Below are 25556 nucleotides of genomic sequence, written 5' to 3' on the forward strand. Positions count from 1 at the left end.
ACACAAACAAGTCAAATCAAGATAGTTACCAGGAGCAGTTCTTTATATTATCCAGTTGCACAACACACTTCTTGAATAAATGACATATCCTAATTTAGGATACATCACCAGATTCAAGTCAGAGAGTATCCTCTGCCAGTCAATAAGAGTGCGGGTCACTGGAAGATCCCTTCGTAGAATTTTTCTCAGGGCTTCATTGGATAACTCCTGTAATTCTTCCAAGACTGCAGCTTGAAATTTGTTCTCTTGCTCTTCCACAAGCCTTGCAAAACTTAGAGCCAGTTGAGCTTGGTTAACTATTTCCAAGCTTTCTTTCAGGTCCTTGGATATTTCAATATGAAGGTTGACACACCTGAAGAAGTGAGCTTGCACAAATATTCTTCCTGTTACTTGGGTTAGAAATGGGTTAACTTGGAAAATCCATTTAGATTTCCAAAGTCCGTTCCAGCACTCTCCTGTTTCATAGCTGTGATCTTCAATGCAAGCTATCAAGTACTCCTTACTTTTGACAGTTTTTCTCAGCACGTTGCAATTTCCTTTTGGATAGTGGTCATTCACATACAGTTTTAACGTGCACAGAACAACAACTCTCAGGTATTCTGCTTCATTCTGAATGATACCATGACTTTGGATGTCTTTCAGCTGATTTTGAAGCAGGTCATATTTGAAAGAAAGTTTGCTTTGATGGTCAAAAAATCGGTAGTCACCTATTACATTGTGGTGAGACAGGAGTACCGGATTTCCATTGATGCAGAGTGGTACAGAATATTTTTGGCAGTGTTGGTGGCCTGCACACTCACCTTGATGGTGCATAAGTTTTTCATCACGAGTAAGCAGACAGAGATCATCAAAGGCATTTACAAATTCCCCTGGAGGTGCCTGTAATAACAGTCTGCGAATTACTCTTTCCTTGTCCTTCCTGCTCAGCATGCTAAGTGTCATGTTTGGTTGCAACAGAAGCAAAGCTTCTGAAATGAAGAGTGTTCAAAGGATAAGAAAACATTCCATGAGACACCTTTCCCATCAAGGTGTTAACATTCAAGCCTGAAGGTTATTATGTCTATCCATGAAAGCAGGCAGTCTGGCAAGGTCTGAGCTTCCTGATGAGGTCATAAGAAGCTTTCCTTGTGAAGTGTGGAACCTCTGATGATATCACAATGGGAATTCAGACCAAAAGGAAAAAATGACAGTCATCTGACAGTGTGGTGCCCAGCCAACCAGCTATACCTGTTTTGAAGACTTTAAGAACTTAGCCTCCTGAACAGTCTTCTTCGAAAGTGGTGTGTCTCTGTGTGCATTATATGTTGTCAGGGATCTAGAGAAGCAGCCCAAAGTTTCAAGAGTGACAGCACTTTGCAACTTCAGGAATCACAATGGTGTTGATTTATACTCAGGCTCTCAGAGTAGCTGCCCAAACCCACTGGAAGCATATTATGATGAAAGGTTTGAGGGGTTTAAACAAAATAGTAAGAAATAAAAGGAGATACAATGGCAGTTCATGGAAAAATGCCAGACATCAGCGAAAGCTGCGTTTTCAAATATTGTGGGTTTGGAGATGGTCAGAACGTAAGAAGCCAAACAGTTTCAAGGGCAGGGTAGTGCAGGTACCACATCTTGCATACTGTTTCTATGGTTAAGTGTGAGCTAGCTTCAAAGAACAAAGGCAACAAACCACTGTGTGTTCTCTGCTTTCTCCCTAGAAAAGTGGTAACAGCTGATGAGTATCAAGAAATTATTTTCTGCAAAAGGGCAGGGTTAATTGTATCTGGAACCCGTGACAGCACCTACTGGGGAAAGACTTCTAAGTGAGGAGAAACGGCTCTACAGGTCATGAAACTATGGAAATGAGATATCCATTGAGAACTTCTTTCTGCCCCTCTTCTTCTTTCTCCTAATTATCCTCTTTATTTGATGCTGTTATTCTTTTCAAGGAGTTCTGAATTTAAGTCCTCTTCATTTAAGTTGAACTGCTTTTCCCTGTTTGTTCTGAGCTTTTCTAACTTTCCCTACATTCTGGTATCTTTTTCTTCCAAGAACATGAGCTTTGCTGTATTAAGTCCTAACTATTAAATTTAAGGAGATCTCATTAATTCATTCTAACAATCTGAAACTTAGTAGTTTTGCACAATTTTTACATATACCTTTTATAATTTTAGTGATAATTGTCATTATCTGATTTCGATCTTAGTTTCTCAAATGGAAGTGTCCTAGTTTTTGTAGTTTATCTGTCTATGATAAGTAAGCTTTTTAACATTTTTTTTGTTTTCTCTTTCATACCAAATATACACTCACCATGGTATTTTTGATGCTTTTTGATGGTACTGTCTTGAGTGTGTGTGTAGCTGGGCATTTGACTAATGTAGTAATAATAGCTTTATCAGTCATGGTTACTATTTATTGAACACTAAGTAGCAGAAACTGTGTTCAGTGGCATATCAGGAATCCATCTAATGCTTCCACCTTCCTTAAGATTCAGGGTTAATTTGCTCACCTTTCTGGATGAGAGAACTAAAACAGAGAGGTCAGGTGAGAGGTGATCTTGAAATCTAGCTGCCTCCCAACTTCATGCCTTCAGGCAATAGATTGTAATAAGGTTTTAATGTATTTTCTAAGTAACGACTTTACTTCTCAAATTTTAACTTTAATTCTTTTTTTTTTTGTATTTTTACTGTGCTATGTCCTTTCATACCTTTACTATAGCATAGTAACTACTTAATTTTGTTTTTTAAAAAATATTTATCATACAATTATACTATAATTTACTTTAAACATATTCTTTAAAAATAAAAATAAGTACAGTAAATCAAATGTTTCTTTAGGAATTTTAAATACTCAATGACTTTCTATGAGAATTTCCTTAACTTTTTTGTGCTTCATACATGGTTTTTGTCAAAGATTCAGGATGACTTTAGAGGTGGAAAAATTAACCTAGAAAAAACTCAGAAGTTACTTGAAAAATTAGATATTCGGTGCAGTTATATTCATGTGAAACAGATTTTTAAGGTAAGATGATGTCCACCCCCTGCCTATCCTGTCCTAGGAGGAACTTAATCCAATGTCAGTAAATGTCAAAGTTTAGTCTCTTAAGAAGAAAAGCAATTAATTATACTAACTATATTTACAATCAAGATGGAGAGCATTTCGGTAGAAGATAAAATTAGTTGTTGAGAAAATCTGAAATAATACCAGGATATCAGTTTAGAATAATTTCCTGAGCATACAGAAATGCTAACATTAAACCTAGGATTGGATGTCTAAGTACATCAAAATAATAATGGTAACTGTATTAGATGTTAGTGATTTATAAAAAGAGTGGAGAATAAGCCCAAAGTTAGCAGAAGGGAGGAAATAATACAGATTAGCACAGAAATAAATAAAATAGAAAAGAAAAAAATTAGAAGAAATTGAGGAAATTAAGACTTGTTTTTTTGAAAAAAATAAAATTGACAAATACTTAGTAAGAGAAAAAAAGAGGGAGGAGTCAAATAAAATCAGAAATGAAAGTAGAGACATTACAACAGATCTCACAAAAATGAAAAACACATAGAGCAATCATACACCATAAAATTGGACAATCTAGAAAAAAAAGAGAAATTTCAAGAACCATACAACCTATCAAGAATGAACCAAGAAGAACTAGAAAGGCTAAACAGACCAATAACAAAAAGGAGACTGAGAGGCTGGGTGCAGTGATTCGTGCCTGTAATCCCAATGCTTTGAGAGGCCAAGGTGGGAGGATCACTTGGGACTAGGAGTTTGAGACCATCCTGGGTGACATAGTGAGACCCTGTTTGGAGACTTAATCAGTAATCAAAAACTGCCCAACGAAGAAAAGGCCAGCACCAAATGACTTCACAGGTGAATTCTACCAAAGATTTAAAGAAGAATTAATACCAATCCTTCTGAAATGCTTCTAAAAAATAGAAGAGGGAACACTTCCAGTTTTATTTTATAAGGTCAACATCATCTGGATACCAAAGCTGAACAAAGACACCACAAGAAAACAAAACTTTAGGCCAGTATTCCTGATGAACATAGATGCAAAATTCCCCAACAAAATAATAGCAAGGAGATATACCTAATGCTAAATGACGAGTTAATGGGTGCAGCACACCAACATGGCACATGGATACATATGTAACAAACCTGCACATTGTGCACATGTACCCTAAAACTTAAAGTATAATAAAAAAATAGCAAATCAAATTTATAGCACTTTAAAAGGATCATATTCCATGACCAAATAATATGTGTCCCTGGCATGCAAGGATGGCTCAACATACAGAAATCAATCAATGTGATACACCACATTGACAGAATGGAGATAAAAATCACATGATTACCTCAAAAATATAGAAAAAGCGTTTGACAAAATTTAACTCCCTTTCATGATAACTCTCACTAAATTAAGTATAAAAGGAACTTAACACAGTAAAGTCCATATATGAAAAGCCTACAGCTAATATCATATAAAATAAACTAAAAAGATTCTTTTCTAAGATCTGGGAAAAGGCGAGGATGCCCACTCTCACCACTTCTGTTCAAGATGGTACTGGAAATCCTAGCCAAAGCAATTAGTCAAGAAATGAAAATAAAAGGCAATTAAATTAAAAAGGCAGAAGCAAAATTATCTCTATTCACTGATGGCACGATCTTACACGTAGAAACTTCTGAAGATTTTGTCAGCAAACTACCAGAAGGCCAGGTGTGGTGGCTCATGCCTGTAATCACAGCACTTTGGGAGGCTGAGGCGGGTGGATCACTTGAGGTCAAGAGTTCGAGGCCAGCCTGGCCAATGTGTTGAAACCCTGTCTCTACTAAAAATACAAAAATTAGCCAGACGTGGTAGTGCATGCCTGTAATTCCAGCTACTCAGGAGGCTGAGGCACGAGGATTGCTTGAACCTGGGAGGCAGAGGTTGCAGTGAGCTGAGATTGTGCCACTGCACTTCAGCCTGGGCAACAGAGCGAGAGTCCTCAAAACAAAAGCAACAACAGCAACAAAAACAAAAACAACTACTAGAACTATTAAATTCAGTAAAGTTGCAAGATACAAAATTACTATCTAAAAATTTGTTGCATTTCTATTCATTAACTATGTACTATCCAAAAAGAAATCAAGAAAACATTTTCATTTACATTAGCATTAAAAAATATATAATGCTTAGGAATAAATTTAACCAAAGAAGTGAAAAACTGGCACACCAAAACTGTAAACCATTGATGAAATAAACTTTAAAAGTTACAAATAAGCAGAAAAACATCCCATGTTAATATATCCATACTACCCAAGGTGATCTATAGATTCAATGTAATCCCTACTAAAATCCCAATGGCATTTTTGTTTTCTTTTTACAGAAACAGAAGAAACAATCCTAAAATTCATATTGGAATCAAAAAAGACCCTGAATAACCAAAACCAATCTTAAAAAAGAAATATAAAGGTGGAGGCATCACAAATTTTGGTTTCCAAATATATTTAAAATACTGTAGTAATTGAGGCAGTATGGTAGGGGCATAAAAACAAATATGTAGACCAATGGAACAGAATAGAGAGCCCAGAAATAAACCCCTTCATATATAGTCAACTGATCTTCTACAAAGGTACTAAAATACATAATGGGGAAAGGATAGTCTCTCCAATAAATGGCACTGGGAAAACTGGATATTTGCAAGTAAAAAGTGAAATTGGACTCTAACATTATCCCATATGCAAAAATCAACTCAAAATCCATTAAAGATTTAAACTTAAGACCTGAAACGATGAAACTCATAGAAGAAAACAGGAAAAAAGCATTTTGACATTGGGCTTGGCAAGAATTTCTTAGATATGATTCCAAACGGATAGAAACAAAGACAGGTAACAAAAACTTGTCTAAAAATAGAAAAGTGGGATTACATGAAACAAAGTGGCTATTGCACAGCAAAGGAAATAATCAACAAAAATGTAAAGCCAATTTACAGAATAAAAGAAAATATTTGCAAGCCACATATCTGATAAGGGATAGTATCCAAAATTGAATCCCACAACTCAATAGAATGGAAACCCCAAGTAACCAGATTAGAAAATGTGCAAAGGGATTGTATAGACATTTCCCTAAAGAAGCTATACAAATGGCCAACAGGTATATAAATAAGTGCTCAACGTCGCTAATCATCAGGGAAATGCAAATCAAATCACATGAGCTATCACTTCATACCTGTTAGAATGATTATTATAAAAAAGTACAACAGAAAAATGTTGGCAGGAATGTGGAGAAAAGGGAACTCTTGTGTACTATTGGTGTGAATGCAAACTGGTACAACCATGTGGAAAACAATATGGAGGTTCCACAAAAATTAAAAATAGAACTGCCATATAATCCAGCAATCCCATTTCTGGGCATATACCCAAAGGAATTGAAATCAAGAGAGATTTGTACTCCCATATATATTGCAGCATTATTTTACAATAGCCAAGATATGCAAGCAATCTAACTGTCCATTATGAATGAATAAAGAAAATATAGTATGTACGTACAATGAAATATTACTCATCCTGAAAAAATAAAGAATATCTTGTTATTTGTGACAACATGGGTAAAACTAGAGGACATTATATTAAGGGAAATAAGCCAGACACAGAAGGACAAATAGTGCATGACACCACTTATGTGAGGAATCTAAAACAGTCAAACTTATAGAAGGAGAGAGTTGAATGATAAGTTACCAGGGCTGGGGGAGGGGAAAACAAGGAAGTGTTAGTCAAAGGGTATAGGTTGTGTTATACAGCACAAATTAGTCCCAGCGAGCTACTGAACAGCATAGTACCCATGATAAATAACACTGTGTTGCATATTTAAAAGTATAAGAGGGTAGATCTTAGATTGAGTATTCTTATCACACACAAAAGTAATAAAGAGGGTCCAGGTGCGGTGGCTCACGCCTGTAATTCCAGCACCTTCTGAAGCTGAGGTGGGCAGATTGCCTGAGCTCACGAGTTCGAGACCAGTCTGTACAACACGGTGAAACCTCGTCTCTACAAAAAATACAAAAAATTAGCTGGGCCTGGTGGTGTGTGCCTGTGGGCCCAGCTAATTGGGAGGCTGAGGTGGAAGGATCCTTCGAGCTCAGGAGATAGAGGCTGCAGTGAGCTGTGATGGCACCGCTGTACTCTAGCCTGGGTGACAAAGAGAGACCCTGTGGGGAAAAAATAATACAGAGGGCAGAAGGAAACTTTTGGAAGGAATGGATATGTTTATGGCGTAGATTGTGTTGATAAAATCATGGCTGTATACTTATCTCCAAACTCATTAAGTTGTATACATTAAATATATATAGCTTTCTGTATGTCAATTATACCTCAATAAATTGATTTAAAAAATCAAGAAGGAATACATAATCTGAAAACATATGTTATTTCACTTATTCCCCAAAAGAAAATCATCCAAAAATTATCTTTGTTTGAAGAAGAACTAGTAGGAGGGAAACCTGGCTCAATTCTGTCACTAGATGACAGAAGGAAAGATCATTAACAAGATTAGGAAAAGCCGTTTTAGCTGAGATTTGTACTAGGAAGATGACAAATTTCTTGGAGAATCAGGCAAGAAAGCTAGACTGGCCAATCCAGATCATTAGGAACCTTAAAATCCTGCGTATGATTTTGTTTTTTGAAAGTGAGTACTCAGATAACACAATCTGTGTTGAAGTTGTTATTGGTTACACAAACTGGGAAAGGTCTGACATTTTACCCTCCTTGCAAACTAACAAATTAGCCTGATGTAGCTCCATGGAAGCTGGTGGAAGCAGGCTTGTGGGTCAAAAAAAAAAAAAAAAAAAAAAGACAGCTTATTACTCACAGAAATGACAGTTGTCAGAGTATTAGCATTTTGATGTTATTTCCCCAAGCCCCAGTTTTTAAAGTGTGTTACGAAGAGGAACAAGTGACACACACTGAGTTGCGTTACAGAATAGGTACCTTAAGCTTAAGGAACCCGGGCCTTTTATGGTGGGCAGTAAGCCTACCTGATCTTTGCCCTGTAGGCTGTCATCATTATTACAGGGAACAGTAAACAAAACTGCTTTTTTTTTTCTCTGGAAGGAGACACTACCTTTACCAAAGCTGTTCGCTATACAAATGTCCTTGAAAATCTAGTATGGAGGAAAAGCAGTCAATACCTCTCCTCAGAAAACACATAGAAACACAGGAGACATATGGAGAACTGTCTTCCAACAACCACTTTTCTCAATGAGATTTAGTCCTCAAGTTCACAAACCACAAAGAGGAGGTTAAAAAAGAAAAGCTGTGCTTCTCAGGAGACCCCAGTGAAAACCAAAGTTGCAGAACTGTTTCTCTGAATCCAAGCAGTGCATGTGGCCATAACATATCAGAATTTTAATCAATTCATGGCTAATACAACATTCAAAGAACACAAGTTTTTATGAACATCTTTACATGTAGGATTTTTCCTCCGGCAGTATCTTCCAAAGGGAGAAAAGCTACTGCTTCTCGATTTAATAAAATTTACATTAAATACAAAATAAAAATAGTAATATATTGAAATCTGTATCAGATGTGAAATGTTGTAAATATTATTCAGTGATTATCAAGTTTCTTTATGTTATCTTTAGGGCAGAGATATCTGAAGTGAAATTTAATAAAATACATGCCATATTTAAAAGCATTACATAGAATGCTTAACCATTATAAAAGTACAGAAATGGCTCACTAATTGAAATATATGATTATGGACATGAACAGGCCTGAAGATCTATTGTTTAGCAAAGCACTTTTAGAGTGGCTATAAATATAATATTAATTATAAAAATTAGAGAGGCAGAGTTTGCTAAGAGTACTTCAAAAAACCTTCCTAAAATAACTGTAAGTACTTTAGAAGCATAAATCACATATAAACAAAGCTGATAATCATGATAAACTATTCTTATCTATTAACATAATTCCAGAACCACTAATTTAAAACTTTGTCGCCTTAGGCTAAATTGCCATGTATGCATTAAAATGTTGATTAAGCAGAATCCTTAGGGAAGGTGTATTGGTTAACTGTATTTTATGGATAGTTGAAGATTAAGCTTCTTACGCATTCAACTCACTTGCTTCAACTCTTGTTGCTAATTTTTTCTCACTTTATGGATGCACCTTTTCCCAGAGTAAATAAAATGAGTCCTAATAAATCTTTCGTGACCAAAATCTTCTAGTCTCTCAGAGCACTAGAGATTCTTGGCTCTAAGACATCCTAGCTGTTTACTACTTGGCAAGTTAAAAATCTCTCTGAGCAAATTTCTTAATCCGTAGAATGGGACTACTAACATAGCTATCTCACATGATTGTTGTGGATATTAAATAAGATATTATGTATGAATATACCTAGTACCAGGCATGACACAAAATAGGTGCTCAATAAATATATGTAGACGCTGCATCAGTTAAGTATACACAATTGAATTACATTTATTCATTTTCTAAGTAGCTGACATAAATTCTGACATGAGTTTATTTTCTTACAAGGTGACATTTTATTACAAATTTGAGTAAAGAAAATATAACTTTATGATCTTGGCAATATATTCTGAACTTCTTTCTACAAGATTAATTATTGATTCATGGCGTAACCAGCAATTCTCTAAGATTTTTTTAATCCCTTTACTAAAAATAGTCTATTGCTTTTATCATGCAATAGTCTTTATAGCATTTAAAATATTTTGTAGGAAATACGTGTTATTTCAATACATAGTATGAGTGTTGGATTACACTTTTGATTGTTGGTTGAGTAAGAAATAGTATCCTTTGTAATTTCAGGATTTTTTAAATTGGATTTGCCCTGAGTCTTCAAATTCTCTAAGGAATTAATAGGCACTATTAAATCTATAGTATGTGCTGACACTCTGTAGGAAACTGTGAATTGTAAAAAATGAATAAAGTGTTATCTCTCTGCCCTTAAAGGGCAGAAAAAGGAATGCAGAAATTACTGTTTTATAAGTAGCTTATAATATATCTCATGGGTAATACTAACAGGGAATCTGAGAAGAGACTCTATTTAATTTGGGCTTTTATAGAAGATGCCATGATGGAAGTGGCATTCTTTCTGGACCTTAAATAAGAAGCAATATGTATGGAGTATGTGCAAAGAGTGCATGGAGAATAAAAAGTAATCAAATATGACTGGAGTAGAGGATGCATGAAAGGAAGTGGTAAGAAAGAGTTGCAAATGACAGTTACAGCCAGATAATGGAAACCTTGAATGGTAGACCATGGAAATTATATTTCCTTTTGTAGGCAAGGGGTACTCACTGAAATTTCTTGAGTAAAGAAATATTACATATTTTAGGATAAATAACATGGCACTAGTTAGAATGGATTGGAAGCTAGTATTCAGAGAGAGAGAAATTGTTTCTCTACTGATTCTGCCCTACAAATCTGCTACCTGGAATCAACTCAGTCACTTATATTCTGCTTGGTTCCACCTCAAGTTTATGGCTTCTTACCTTAGTTGGTCCTCCACAACGTAAACTTTTAAAAAGTCTCATCTAAAAAATAAATAGCACCATATCCTCTTCTAATGTTACATTGTGTTTTAACAGATAAACCAAAAGAATCCTTTACATTTCTTTCTCCACTTGTTCAATGATCCATTGCAATCCGCTTTGCTTTCATACCTATCTCAAAAATCTTTTTAGGTCATAAATGCTAAATCCACTGGTTAGCCTTTCTGTGCATTTCACTTATCCTTCTTTATAAAAAATTTCTTTGTTCTGACTTCTATGACATCATTCTCTCCCAATTTTCTCTTAAAATCTGTGACCAATCCTTCTCCTTCTGTCCTGTGACCATTCCTTCTACTCTCCTCTTAAAGTTGAGCTCTTTATATCCTTTATTTTTACATTACAAACTTTTCCTGAGCTATCTTATTGACTCTTAATGGCTACCTCTTAAATAGGAACAAGTTCCAAATTTTCTATCCTGAACGTCGAAGACATGTAAATAGCACCATTTGTTCATCATCTGCCATAATGTAGACACTGATTAGGTTTTGCACTCATTATATTAAAAACATATAAGGAAGTTATGGTTAGCTTCTTTTTACACATAAGGATATTGAGCGTAAGAATGTTGATATAATTTCTTCATATCTCACATAACAGTAGAAACTCATGTTTGGGTCTGTCTGACTCCAAAGTTATTGTACTTTCTTCTATAGCGTATTGTTTTCCTCTATCCCGAACCCACAACCATTTGCCTACTGGCTTTCTCTGCTTAGATGTCATCTCAGATGTACTTCAAATTTAATATGTTTAAAGTGAAACTCATCTTTCCCTCTTAAACTGTCTTTCCTCCTTTATTTCTTTGCTTGGTGATCTCAGCACCGTTCTCTCAGTTATCTAAGCAGAAATTGAAGAGGTTTTCAGACTCTTCTTCTGACCCTATCTTTTTAGGTCCATATACTTGCTACACCATGTCAATTGCTCTTGAACTACTTACTACTTATTGTGGTCCTCAGACCGGAAATGAAGCTGATTGCCTTTCAACAAGTCCCAAGGTGACTCATATGTACATCAAAGTTGTAAAAACCCTGCAGATTGGTTTGTTTTAAATCCCAACATCTACCTTCTACACTGCTGCCAGAGTAATCTTTCTAGAACAAAAATCTATGTGATTTCTCTCTTAAAACTAATCAATAACTCTTTATTCTTTCCAAAGAAGTCTAAGTTTCTCATTGTAGCTTCCGAGGACCCCTGGGATTCAGCTGTGCCTCCTGCCTTATCTGCTCCCGCAGCTTCACCAACATTCTCTCTAATTACACTCTTCTGTTTTGTACTTTGTACCTTCATTTGCTCTGATCTTAACAGATGGAATTAGCCCCTTTCCTCCCTAGTTTCAGGCAAATATCTTCCTTCTCATCTCTGAAGATTCAGCTCCAGGAACACTTTTTCTATAAAGATTATCCTTTGACCCTCCAAGAAGAATTGTCCAACTTTCCTTATTGTGTCTATTATCTATAAAATTTATTTTATTTTTAAAATTAAAAAAAATTAGAGACAAGGTCTTGCTCTGTCACCCAGGCCAGAGTACAGTGGTGTGATTATAGCTCACTCTAGCCCTGGACTCCTGGGCTCAAGGGATCCTCCTGCCTCCGCCTCCAGAGTAGCTGGGGCTACAGGCATGCACCAATGCACCTGGCTAATTGTTTTTTTTTTTTTTTTAACGTTTAGAGACAGGGTCTCACTATGTTGCCCAGGGTGGTCTTGAACTCTTGGCCTCAAGTGCTCCTCCCACCTTGACTTCCCAAAGCTTGAGGATTGCAGGTGTGAGCCATTGTGCTCAGCTATAAAGATTACATTTTGGCACCTGTACACTTCCATGCCTACTTTCTTTTTCTAGACTATCTGCTGCCAGAGGGCACTGACAATATGTTACTTTTGCATCCTTCTTACCCAGTATAGTATCTGACTCATATATTTGGTAAGGAGGAACGGGAAGAAGAAAAGGAAAAAGACAAAATTGTCAAGCAATTTAAACTAGTGTCAGAGTTTGGGGAAAAAGAAAGTGGCAAGTCATATCATTTCCTGTAATATAATTTGAATTTATTTAGGCTTTATTTTTAGTGTAATTTTAGATACAACTAACTTTAAAATGCTGTATCTTACATTAAAAGTAAATTCTGTTTTGATAAATCAGCTTTCTCATCACATTATTTATTTTAAATAACATTTCATATTTTTACTAGCAAACTGAGCATTGGAAATGGAAAATGGTGACAACATGGAAAGCCTTCATTCTGTTTTCTGAAAGTGTACACTCAGAATGACAACCAATAGAATTATTTTGTATTCTTTTTTTTCCTTGTTTATTCAATCATTCATTTAAACATATAGTAATTAAGCTCCTACTCTAGGTAGGTCCAGTAGTAGGCATTGGGAATAAAAGGAATAAAATATCTACCTTCATGATGTTCACGGTCTTGAAGTATATGGTGTATTTCTAAATATACAAGACATTGAATGAATTGTTTGGGAAAGTGCTTTTTGTAATGCTTTGCAAAGAATAACCACTTAAGGAACATTTTTTAAACAGGAGAAAAATGATTTTATTACTCTTATTTTATGTTGTACATTTAATGACTAATATGAAACTTTTTAGAGGTGGTAGTGAACCCTGAGGTGGGGCCTGAGATTTTGCATATCTTCTGAAATATGCACTTTTAAATCTCTTTTCCTATCCTCCTTAAGTCTAGGGAGATACTTAACTTCTTTATCTAATTATTGTCTAAATGCACTTATTTCATCAGATTCATAAAACTGGGTGGTAGGCCACATTCTGAATATCTTCAGTCAGGCACTTTTTTAAGTCTGAGGATACAAGAAACAAATGACAAACTCGCTGTCTGAGGCAATTCTAGAATGAATATAGAAAAAGGCTGTCATTCCAATCTAATAAGGCCTGTAAGAGAAGAAAGTGGAGTCTTCTAAGAACCCAGAGAAGGGATATTTAATGCAACCTGGGGAGGAGACACAGAGGACCTAGGAAGATTTCTGGAGTGGGTGACACTTTTTCAAGGATTGGTAGAAATTGGTAATTTAAACAGAAAGGATATTCCAGAAAGAAAAACAAACAAACAAAAAAACAACAAAAAAACACATCTGTACCATAGCAAGAGATGGTTTGGTACCTGTGCTGCAACTAATTCAGACCACGTGAAGTGTGAGGTGCAAGGAGGAAAAAGATAAGAGCAGAAATCATCCATGACACTTTAGATGGCTTTGGATGCTACACAATACAGCTGGGGTTTTGTCTTGAAGACAAAGGAGGTGCAGTGAGAACTTTAAGAGGGAGTTGAGATGGTCAGATTTGCATTTTACAGAATTTATTTCTGCATATATACTGTTAATCTGTGTAATGGTATACTGACTTTTTTTCTTCCAACTGCTCCTCTGGGTGGTCTTAGAGTTAGTTGAAAATCCTGGTCTACCTGTGTGGCTGGGGACAATTTACCTAAGATTTTTGCGCTTCAGTTTTCTCTTATAGGGGAGTCTAGTATGTTGGCAGTCTGAGCTGCTATCACGTGCCTCAGCACTCAAATTGCGCCTTCTTTCTTATTGCTTTTCTTCTCCCTGCTTCCCTTGATCGTGATGCTACCATGTCCTGTTTTTCTTCCCCATTGTTACTTGCTCCTTGTTGCTTTCCTTTTCCATTCTCTTTCTACTAAAATTAGATCTTCCCCTCTTCAGTGATACAACTCTCATTATTTTGTGTGGTTTTCATTTTTCTATAATTTGATTAACACTTGACTTTCAATTCTTCTTTGATTTTGATCAATTATAGTGATTCTTGGGATTTGTGGAATTTTGTTTGGACTTATATCTCCAATTCTTTTTAGTATAAGATGGCAACTTTGACCTTTTAGAAGAACATGAGACAAAACAAATTATCAGAGAACATTTCAGATGACCAAGCTTATACTCTGTTTGAAAGTAATAAAATTTCATTATTCAGTGAATAATGTATATTTTATTTTATGCTGCTGTTCAGTAGAACCATAATTTTTATTTATATAATTTTCTATAACCAAAATTTTCAGGAATTACAGGCACATTTTAAATTTTTATTGACTTGCTTAAGGTTTTATGACAAATAAGGAGTGGGATAAGGCTAAAACGAAATTAATTCTAGAACATCCACTTCCATGGACCTCAAAATCAAGAATTTAAAAACAGTAACTTGAAGCATGTTATTTAAGTAAGGTAATGAACAATATGCATGAATTACTTTAAGATTATATAATTTTAAGGTGCTATCATTGTTTAATAAGCTCTGGAGACCCAGCATCTGATTTGACAACCACAGATCCCACCATGACACAACGCCCCTTCAACACCTGCTTCTTGCATTCAAGCTGTTTACAATGTAACAAGAGAGTTAAGATGTTATAAAAAAGCATTTTTTAAAAAATTAAATCTCCCTCTTAGCTGAAATTCCTATTTCCCAGTTTTTTTATTTGTTGGTAATACTATAGTTCTACTAGTTTTTCTAATTCTCCCTGAGCCCAGTCATTCCTGAATTATTTCTGTCATTTGTCTAAAATTTCATTGTGTCAAATCCTTCTGAATTCTCCCTTCATCATTTCACTGAGGTCTGTTCTTTAGTGTCTATTCACCACCTCCCACTTGAATTTCATCCTATCTGCTCTCTTACCTGCAGTTCTCTATCTCTTCCAATTGGAAATGCACAACTAATCAAACCAATCTTCTATTTCTGGTATTCGTTTTCCTATTCAGAAATTCCCAGTCATCCTGGTACTTTTAATAACTTGCCTTTTCTCATAAAGTTCAAATATGACCTTTTGAATCCACTCTTTCTTATTGGAACTCATCTTGTTTGTACCTGCCCCAAATCCTTCAATGATTACTCAGACTCCACTTCCTCAAGGTATTGCATAACTACTACAGCTTCTGCAGTTTACATTGATCTTGAATGCTGTCTGAATATGTCTGACTCACTCTGACATATATGGTCCAGGCTGCACACCAGTGGCATGAGATTACACACTGCCTGGTATGGTTTTAAGAAGGTACTGAAGTAAAGTGGAATACAAAAATGAAATGTGAAATTGAAAGACGACCTGGAATCCTCATTTTCTCCCACACTCCTTTCTTTATCCCTATAACCACTGGGTTTCAAGAGTTAACTAACCCTTTTCCAATTTTGACATCACTCCATGCAGCTTTATATATTTTATCTTCAATAAGAATCCAATGTAAGTTTCATCTTCAAGTATAAATTACTACATATTACATAAATACTCTAATATTCATTTTATGTATTTTTTATACTCACAATGTGAGCCCACCAGTCATTTTTTTAGTAGGACAACGACAGGCTGAAACAAGGAAGAATCACCATAGAAGAATTTAGAGCAATTTATCGAATTATCACTCACAGAGAAGAAATTATTGAGATTTTCAACGCATATTCTGAAAACCGGAAAATTCTTTTAGAAAATAATCTGATTCAATTTCTGACACAAGAACAATATATAGCTGAGATGAGTAAAGTTATTGCTTTTGAGATCATTCAGAAATATGAGCCTATTGAAGAAGGTATGTTTGCATTTCAAACTTTTATCAGAATATTTATATGCGAAGAATATTTTTTCAAAAATTATTTTAAAGCAAAGTATTTTTATGAATTATGGTTATCAAATTACAGTCTTTAGATGGGTCACATATCTTTGGGAAAATATATTTTATAGAATTGATACCTTTTAGAATGCTATAGTATGCAACCATGACATCCTTTGCTATACATTGTTCAGCTCCTTTCTTTCAACTGCTTCCATGTATGTCTCAAGTGTTCAGAAATGAGCTTGGAGGTGAAAGTAAGACAACAATTCTATTACATGTACCCTATTAGAAGAAAGTATCTTGAGCTCATGAATAAGATAAAACCCCAGTTATAGGTGGTCTTCCATTTTAATGCATTGTATTGTTGAAAATATGTATGAAAATTAAATGTGCTAAATGAAAAAAAATTCTAAGAAGAAAATATTATAAACTGATGAATTTTACTTTGTTTATAAATATAATTGTCTACAACATTTCATAAATATATATACTTTTCGCTTGTTCTTCAATTTTGAACACACAGTGATTTGATTTAAATTAAATGACCATTTAGGCTGACGATCTGTCATAGAATTTGTGATCTTTGTTCCATCTTTCAATGGGTAAAAACACTTCACAGTTTTTCATTTATGTTCATTTTGAAATAAAATCACAAACACGTAATACAATAAAATAATCATATATGGTACCAAACCATTGTTAAAGCACAATGTTTGACCTTACAGAAACTAACTGATAGAATAGCTCAAAATATTCACCTAGGAGGGGCGTATGAAAGTTCTAGTTTTGCCTCTTTAAGTTGGTTTAGGCTACCAATGTTTAACACATGATGATGTAGGTTCTAACAAAACCAAACTTATTTCTGCATTGGATCATACATTGATAATTTATTCAAATATTTATCTGTAGTAACCAAGTATGGTTTTGGGGGCTGAAGATATAGTGAAGAACAAGGCAATTAGGTCTTGAATTCCTGATGGGTTGGAGGAAAGCTGACAGTAAATAACGAAGCATGTAAAAAGGATAACTTAGAGAGTGCTATGTGATATGGAAATATAGAGCAGGGAAGGTGATGGAGAGTAAATGACCTGGGAGGCCTAGTTCAGGTTGGGTGTTCAGAAGAACCCTCTCTGAGAGTGTGAGATTTGAGCTGAGACTTAAATGGCAAGAACGGACAAGTTATATGACAAAATGGGAGAAGTGTCTAAGGTCCAAGAAAGGGAAGCATTAAATCTGAGTTGAAAAACTGAAGGAACAGGAGGACTGTGTGGTTAGAACTTTGAGAATGAGGGGGAGATGAATTTGGAGAGACTGGCAGAGATCAAACCATACAGGTTCTTATAGGCCACAATAAAGGTTTTGGCTTCATGACTCAGTGCCATGCAAAGATTTTGGAGGGTTCTCAACATTGTCATGGTGTCATTGAGTTCAGTGTTAGTGACAATTTGGTCTCAGCACCATTAAGTTTTTGCAGGTTTGCAGCAAGGTAAAGAGCTTGTGCCAGAATACTAAGCGACTATATCACTAAGCAGAACTGATGAGTTCAGTTGACTTTTTTTTTTAATAGCAAGACTTTCTCTAAGGAAGTAATGAATTGATTTATGTTCTGGCTCAAGCTCTTTACGTCATTGCCAACTGGAAACAACCAGTTTACAGATGAGCACTTTAAGTAGCACTGATCTAGAGAATATTAGCAAAAAAATTACTTTGGCACTGTAAACTTCAGGTGGTAAATTAAAAGATACAAATGAGATATTGGGATGGTGGCAGTGACACTTTGGAATTGTGTTTGCATTTTAACTGCAATATTATACTGTTCATCCATTTCCTCTTTTGAGCCTTCACCTGCCTCAAATACTCTCCAACACAGCCAAGACCTTGCATTTCATTTACATGATTATTGATCACTTTGGTGTCTTATTAAGGCCAATTTGAATTATGATCTGATAGTTCCAAATGCTGCCAAGTTCCTCAGCCTCATCCCTCATTGGTATGTGACATGTACCAAATGAGGTTTTTAAAAATCCATGTGATCAATCCTCATTTCAAACTGGTAGTTTTTAAGTGAACAAAATGAGTTGATTTTCTATTCCATTACCGAAGATATTTATTTAATTATTCAATAGTTCAAAAGGGTAAGCCAATTACTGCTAATTAAACAGGGAAAAATAATAAATGTATGCAAGTCATTACTGTTACAATGAATGATTAATTTGCTCCATACACTTCTATTTTCCTAAATTTATATGGCTTTGAAATAGAGGGTTTGTATACCTATAAAAATTTTATTTATTTTCCTTATTTTTTAAACCAAAATAGTAATAGCAGTTTGAATGCTGTCTTCTTCATTTTTATGATGTCATAAACATTTACTTACGTCACTATATTTTTATGATACGTTATTCTTAATGGCTGCTTAGTATTATATCATATTTTGAGCTTTAATTTGTTTATTCCCCCGCACTTATCTTGCTTTTATAAATAAGGCTAATGTGAGCATTCTTGTACATCACTGTCTGAGTCTCTACTTCTGTAGGATAAATTCCTGGAAATAAAATTCTCTGCCAAAGATCACACTCTAATCAAGTGAATGCTCATGTCACCTTTTCTTTTTGGCTAAAATGAACTATCAATAGCAATAATAGCAACTAAAAATTATAGAGTAAATATATAAGGGTAGATCCTATTATTTCCCCCATTCCACAGATAGGGAGAGGTTAGCTAATATGCTCAAGGTCATATAACAAGTTAAATGGATATGAGTCCAGGCTGTCTGTTTCCAGAGCCACTGTTCTGCTTGACTGATATTTTGGTACATATTACAGAGAGTAAAAAAGTTCAGAGATTAACTACTAAAAATGATCACATGCAAATGACCCAGCAGTTCCATTCCTAGGCATGCACCACACAGAAATGTGTATATATTTGCACCAAAAGACATTTACTGGTTATTTTTGGCAGCACAATTTGTAACAGCCCCAAACAGGAAATTATGTAAATGCCTATCAGTGATAGAATGAATAAATAAATTCTGGCATAGTCATACAATGGAATACTATAAAGTAATGGGAATGAGCAATGTATAACTACATGCAACTACAAGAATAAATCTTTGAAATATAATGTTGAGTAAAAGAAACCAGGTACAAAAATACATACTGTCTGAGTCAATTCATGTAAAGCACAACAACCAAAGAAAACTAAATCTATGCTTTTCGAAGTCAGATCAGTGGATATACTTGGGTGTGGTGAGTGATGGGGAAGTTAGTCGGAGGCAGGCTTCTGGAACACTGCAATGCTTTGTTCCTCAACCTGTGTGCCAGTTATCCAGATGTGTAGCTTGTGGAAGTTCATTGATCTATAATACATGTACTTTTCTTTTGGGTATTTTCAAAACATAAAAAAGAGATAATTAAATAATATATTCTTTTTTTTTTTTTTTTTTTTTGAGACAGAGTCTCGCTCTTTTACCCAGGCCAGAGTGCGGTGGTGCTATCTTGGCTCACTGCAAACTCCACCTCCCAGGTTCACGCCATTCTCCTGCCTCAGCCTCCCGAGTAGCTGGGACTACAGGCGCCAGCCACCATGCCCGGCTAATTTTTTGTGTTTTTAGTAGAGACGGGGTTTCACCGTGTTAGCCAGGATGATCTTGATCTCCTGACCTTGTGATCCACCCGCCTCGGCCTCCCAAAGTGCTGGGATTACAGGCGTGAGCCACCACACCCAGCCAAATAATATATTCTTTACTTGAATGTTAATATGGAAGAACTGAAGGTTTTACTACAAAAATTTGTTTCCAAACAACATAAATATAGTATTAATATTAATTCTAAAGGAATATTTTAGAAATATGCTCTACTACTGAGTAAGTTTACAAGTGAGATGTAATTTTTTATCTTGCTAATGGTATTTTTGCATCCTTTTAACTTATTTTATTTTATTTTTTTAGTTAGGAAAGCACACCAAATGTCATTTGAAGGTTTTACAAGATACATGGATTCACGTGAATGTCTGCTGTTTAAAAATGAATGTACAAAAGTTTATCAAGATATGACTCATCCCTTAAATGATTATTTTATTTCATCTTCACATAACACGTATTTGGTATCTGATCAATTAGTGGGACCAAGTGACCTTTGGGGATATGTAAGGTATTTATTTTATTTTTAAATCTATTACATTTAAAAATACTTGAAAGTTCCTGGCAGTGTCTACCTCAGTAGGCAAGAGTGCACAATAAAAAGAAGACTCTCTGTGTTATCCAAACTCATAGGGAATAGGAATTTTTATTTGTACGTATCTTGAAGATCCAACATTTGGATGAAGTGGCAACGTAATTTATTGTATGCATTAGTATCATATGCTTTCCTTCTAATCCCACCTGTTAACCTCTTCTCCGTGATTATGGCCCTTCCGAAGTTTGCTGAATAACCTAGACACTTCTCAAAGGAAAGCATATGAAGAAGACTCTTATTTAGCTAGTCAGAAGATCCTAGATTTTAATAAGTATGGTTAAAATTAATTCTAAGACATCAGGACACATACTGTAACTAAAGCCAACACATAAATACAGTACACTGTATAAATACGCATTTATGGATAGTGATTTTTATAGACTTGCATGTTAAATAGTTTACATGGATTAAAAATAATCCACGTTGCATTGCTGATTTTATACCTAACAGTGTACCTATCATACTGTTAATACCAGACTTCAGTTTAGTCAGTCAGCTCAGATACAGCGCTGAACAAGATTTTCAAAGCTGCTATATTTATCTGTGTACAGGCAGATAGACAGATAATAACCAGGTAAAAAAATGTTTTCAAGGGTGAATGAATCATACAGGGAAGATGAACTAAGGTAATGTGATAGAAAGTGACTGTGGGGTGGAGGGTGTTACTTAGGGTAAAGTTGTCAGAAAAGTCTTCTCAAGAGGTGAAATGAAATAGTTGTGGCATGAGTGATGATACAGGAAGCCTTAGAAAGATCTAGTAGGAAGGTCATGTTAAACAGAGTAAGTGCTTGGCATGTTTAAATGAGAGAAAAATGGCAAATGTGGCTGGAAACAAGTCAATGGTGAATGAAGGGAGGTGAGTTTGAGGAGGTAGGCAGAATCAGTTAATGAGGATCTTGTAGAGCATGGAGAGGAGAATAGATTTTATTCCAGCTGCACTGAGAAGGATTTTCCTAAAGATAGTGTCATAATTTGATTTATTCAGTAATGTGGAGGAATGACTGGTGGGGCCAGAGTGGAGGTAGAAGATGATTTGGGAAGATGATGTAGCAGTGCAGGTGATATAGCTGGTGGTGAACTCATGAGGCAGCAGCTGAGATGATAAGTGGTTGAATTTGAGATGCAGATGCTTCTCAACTTACAATGTGGTTACATCCACAATTGTATCAATACTTGAAAATATCTTAAGTTGAAAATGCATTTAGTACATCTAACCTACCAAACATTATAGCTTAACCTAGCTTACTTTAACACACTTACACTAGCTTACAGTGGGGCTAAATCATATCCCCGCTCCGAAAGCACCCCCCAAAACTGGCAACACAGGACACTGTAGAGTTTTGGTTGTTTACCCTTGTGATCATGTGGCTGAGTGGGATCTGTAGCTCACTGCTGCTGCTCAACATCTTGCGACAGAGTATCTTATACAGCATATTGCTAGCTTGGGAAATGACCAATATTCAAAATTCGAAATGTGATTTCCACTGAATGCATATTTTCTTTGCACTGTCATAATGTTGAAAAATTGTAAGTTGAACCATCCTATGTTGGGGACCATGCAATTTTAGGAGACATAGCGAACATGACTTACCAAGTGATTTGAAGAGAGATATGAGGGAAAGAGAGGAATCAAGATTTTCATTCCCATAACCAAATTACAGTGATACTGTTGGCTGAGACGTTGAAGCCCAAGAGAGAAGCCCATTGTAGGGTTTGAGGCAACATGCAAGGGTTCTGTGGTTTCCATGTTAAGTTTGAGATACCAATTAGTTACCAAATGGCTAGATCAGATAGTCAGTTGGGTATATTTATGTGGAATTCAGAAGTTATCAGACTGGAAAAAGAGAACTGGAAGTCATCGGTATACATGGGATATTTAAAACCAAATGATTAGATAGTATTACTTAAGGTAAAACCATCAATAGAAAAGATATCTTCTAATTCCAAGATAATATCAAACATACAAGTAAATATTGCTGTTTCTCTAATTTCAAATCTAAGTAATGACATAAATTCACAAATTTTGAAATGTATTCATTTAGAATTCTGTAAAGATAGCCCAATTTATAGCTATAATTTCATTATAGGAATTTCCGTTCATTTTTTGTTATTTTAATTTTTTAAGAGAGAAGATATAAATATTAAAGCAGTTATATTTAGATATATATATAATTACTTTCACGTTACAAGAAAAAGTTTCACCCAACCGCAAATTTACATTTAAATTTAATTGTACTTTTCTGTTTCTTTATCCACCTTTGGAAGATACATGCTTAGTATGAAAGTCTTTCAAAATATTTTTCCTTATGACTAGTGGCATAATATCGTGTTTAAATATCAATGTTTAAGTTTCTAGCATTCATATTTCTTCCCTTTCCGTCATCTGTTAATTTTGTGACAGATATAACCATTGTGTATCTCAATTTCCTCATATTTGCAAAAGGAAAAAGAATGTTACTGTTGTATAGCATTCAATATCTTAATGTACCAAAAGATTCTTAAATTTATTTTTATTACCAGTTAAAATTCAACTTCAAATAGAAAAAATAACATTACACAGTCTAAAGAAGTTACAACAAAAATTATAATATTTTATACCTTGATAGTTTATAGGAAGTATTTGAAGGAAATTTAAAGATAAATAGATGAAATAAAGTTAAGAGTGGAAATTTCATACCACAAAGTTCTGTACAAATTCTAGAATGCGTGGAGAATATCACCTATAAGTTTTCTAAGCAGCCAAAGTCAAGAGAGAAACAGGATTAATTACAAGGTTTACAATGATCATAAAAAACTGTAGTGAATGAGAGAGAAATTTTCTCTATTTGTTTCCAAAAAGGAGGCTCAAAGTGAAATAGTGGAGTGTCCTCAACATCACTGTTGGAGAAGATAAAACTTTCTCTTATGTGCCTCCACATGTAAGTGGTTGACATGACATTGCACAATCACTGAAAACATTTTGCTGGAGACCAAACCATGTAGTCTGAATATGCAGTTTTGTAAAGGTTGATTTGATCCATCGATAAAATTAAAACTATCTAGAGAAGTAGTAAGAGCCAATATTATTTATGAAAAGTTTTCTTTCACAATATGGTTCTTGGTGGTTTCTTCCCTCCACCACCCGAGTAAAAAGCTCAAGACTGTTCTCTGGCAGCACTCCAGAGATCTCATACTCTATGTTGATAAAATAGGCAAGACAATTTACTGTCATAATCAAATACGAGTCAGGAAAGCAAACATTCTTCCACAGAAATTAAGAAACTTTACAAATAAACATTGTTTCTTCTCCAACTTTAAATACATAAATAAATCCATAAGCCAAGAAATATATTCATTTGCAATTCTACAAATGTAGCCGAATTTAGAACTTCTGCCTTATTTGCCCAGAGAGTATCCATGGGCCAGACAAGATTTCTCTATGAATATTCTCGGCCCATTTCTCCAATACAAAGACAATTAGTTAAGAAAACTCTGAAGTTTTACATTATAATGCATTGCCACATGCCTAAATAAAGCACTGTGCACTTAAACAAACAAACAAAAGCCAAAGCAAATTACCCAAATGTGGTAGCATGTGTCTGTAGTCCCAGCTAGTTGTGAGGCTGAAGTGGGATGATGACTTGTGCCTAGGACCAGGCTGCACTTTAGTATGGGTGACAGAAAGAGACCCCATCTTAAAAACAACAACAGAAAAACAAAACAGACACAAAAACAAAAAACAAAGCAAAATTTAAAAACCCCATCCTGGCTAATACAGTGAAACCCCGTTTCTACTAAAAATACACAGATTAGCCGGGCGTGGTGGCGAGCACCTGTAGTTCCAGCTACTTAGGAGGCTGGGGCAGGAGAATGGCGTGAACCGAGATTGCGCCACTGCACCCCAGTCTGGGTGACAGAGTGAGACTCTGTCTCTAAAAAAAAAAAAAAAAAAAAACCGCAAACACCCCAAAATAATTTATTAAGAATTTAATTTTTCTTAATAAAAATTTGGCTTCGTTAGTGAAGCCTCCAAGATAGATGAGATTCACCAATTCTCTTTCTCTCGAATGCCTTACTTCCTCATCAGAGTTCTTCCATCTTTTATCTCTATTATTCCCAAGGGTATACAAGGTTTTTTTTTCTGTCTCTCTCTCTCCCTCCTTCCCTCCCTCCCTCTCATACTTTAGGCAGTCCTGAATTCAGTACATTGACTTAGTGTCATAATTGTTTTATCTGTTCTCAGCTATGCTCTTACCTAAGTACTTCTTGGGTCATCTCCCTAGAAAGGGACTAAATAAGATCTCCAAAGAAGAACTAAATCTAAAAGGTTCGTTTTCTCATATGGCCCATTTGGTGCTCAGTGCTTCTGTTTGGAAAAACTACTGACTTTATATAAGTACTTGGTGCTGGGACGACAGGAGCTTCTCCAGGTTGTCATGACTTATGGCAGGGTTTCGCAAACTTTGCATTTTTTGAGTCAGATAATTCTTTGTTGTTGGGGTCTGTCCTGTGCATTGCTGAATGTTTAGCAGCATTGTGACCGTTACCTGCTAGATGCCAGTTACAAACCTCTCCCTATCTCCAGTTGTGGCACTGAAAATGTCTCCAGACATTGCCAAATCCCTCCTGTGAGGCAAAATCGTCCCAGTGGAAAACCAGTAGCCTGTAGACATGGGGTAATTTAATGTACTTATTGGTTTTCCATGGAAAAATATCTCTATGTACGACAAGGGAGCTTTTTTAACCTCTTTCCTAGTATGTATCGATTCTAAGATCCTGGTGTTTCAAGTCAGCTCTCAGATTCAGTTTTGTCTCTTCCAAGATCGCACTTTAGAAGATCACATTTTTCTGCCTTCCACTTTTCTTCTTACATCTCTAGTTCCCATTTTTTCTAATATAAACATAATAAATATTTACTAACAGTCAGTTTATGTCAAACATGTTTTATGGCCTGAAATTTCAATCCCTGCTGTTGTAGAACCAGCACTAACCATTGCCTCATGTTAGTGTTGCTGACCCTGTCTGTGGTTGGCACATATTAGCTCCATGTCAGGCCAGGTTCATAGATAATAGGAACAACTATATAGTTCTTTGTATGTGTCTGTGAAATGATTTAAAGAATTATCTTAGTGCTATCACTATATTTGCATGAATCAATAAAACAATATCTACACATAAATCAATAAATTTGAGTGAACACTTGGTAGTTTGGGGCAAATGACCTATT

At 35.3% G+C, this 25556-nt stretch overlaps 2 protein-coding genes across 5 annotated transcripts in view; one reads left to right on the top strand and one right to left on the bottom strand.

Moving 5' to 3' along the window:
- The window catches only part of PLCZ1 (phospholipase C zeta 1), a 170252-nt gene that overhangs the window by 116086 nt on the left and 28610 nt on the right, over nt 1–25556 (top strand). For 3 of the 4 annotated variants that reach the window (XM_055276989.2, XM_055276990.2, XM_055276991.2), the window contains exons 1-5: nt 1184–1280; nt 1701–1849; nt 2880–3003; nt 15860–16091; nt 20065–20266. In XM_055276989.2, coding sequence (XP_055132964.1) covers nt 1839–1849; nt 2880–3003; nt 15860–16091; nt 20065–20266 — 569 coding nt within the window. In that variant the 5' untranslated portion in view covers nt 1184–1280; nt 1701–1838. Of the gene's footprint in view, nt 1–1183; nt 1281–1700; nt 1850–2879; nt 3004–15859; nt 16092–20064; nt 20267–25556 lie in introns of those variants that run through there. The other variant, XM_063640774.1, reaches the window with a different exon arrangement.
- CAPZA3 (capping actin protein of muscle Z-line subunit alpha 3) lies at nt 23–1095 on the bottom strand. The gene has a single exon (XM_055276992.2). The coding sequence runs from the start codon at nt 940–942 to the stop codon at nt 43–45; it is 900 nt and encodes a 299-aa protein (XP_055132967.2). The 5' UTR covers nt 943–1095; the 3' UTR covers nt 23–42.

Source organism: Symphalangus syndactylus, chromosome 5 (genome assembly GCF_028878055.3).
Source record: "Symphalangus syndactylus isolate Jambi chromosome 5, NHGRI_mSymSyn1-v2.1_pri, whole genome shotgun sequence".
In the NCBI taxonomy this organism is placed as follows: Eukaryota; Metazoa; Chordata; class Mammalia; order Primates; family Hylobatidae; genus Symphalangus; species Symphalangus syndactylus.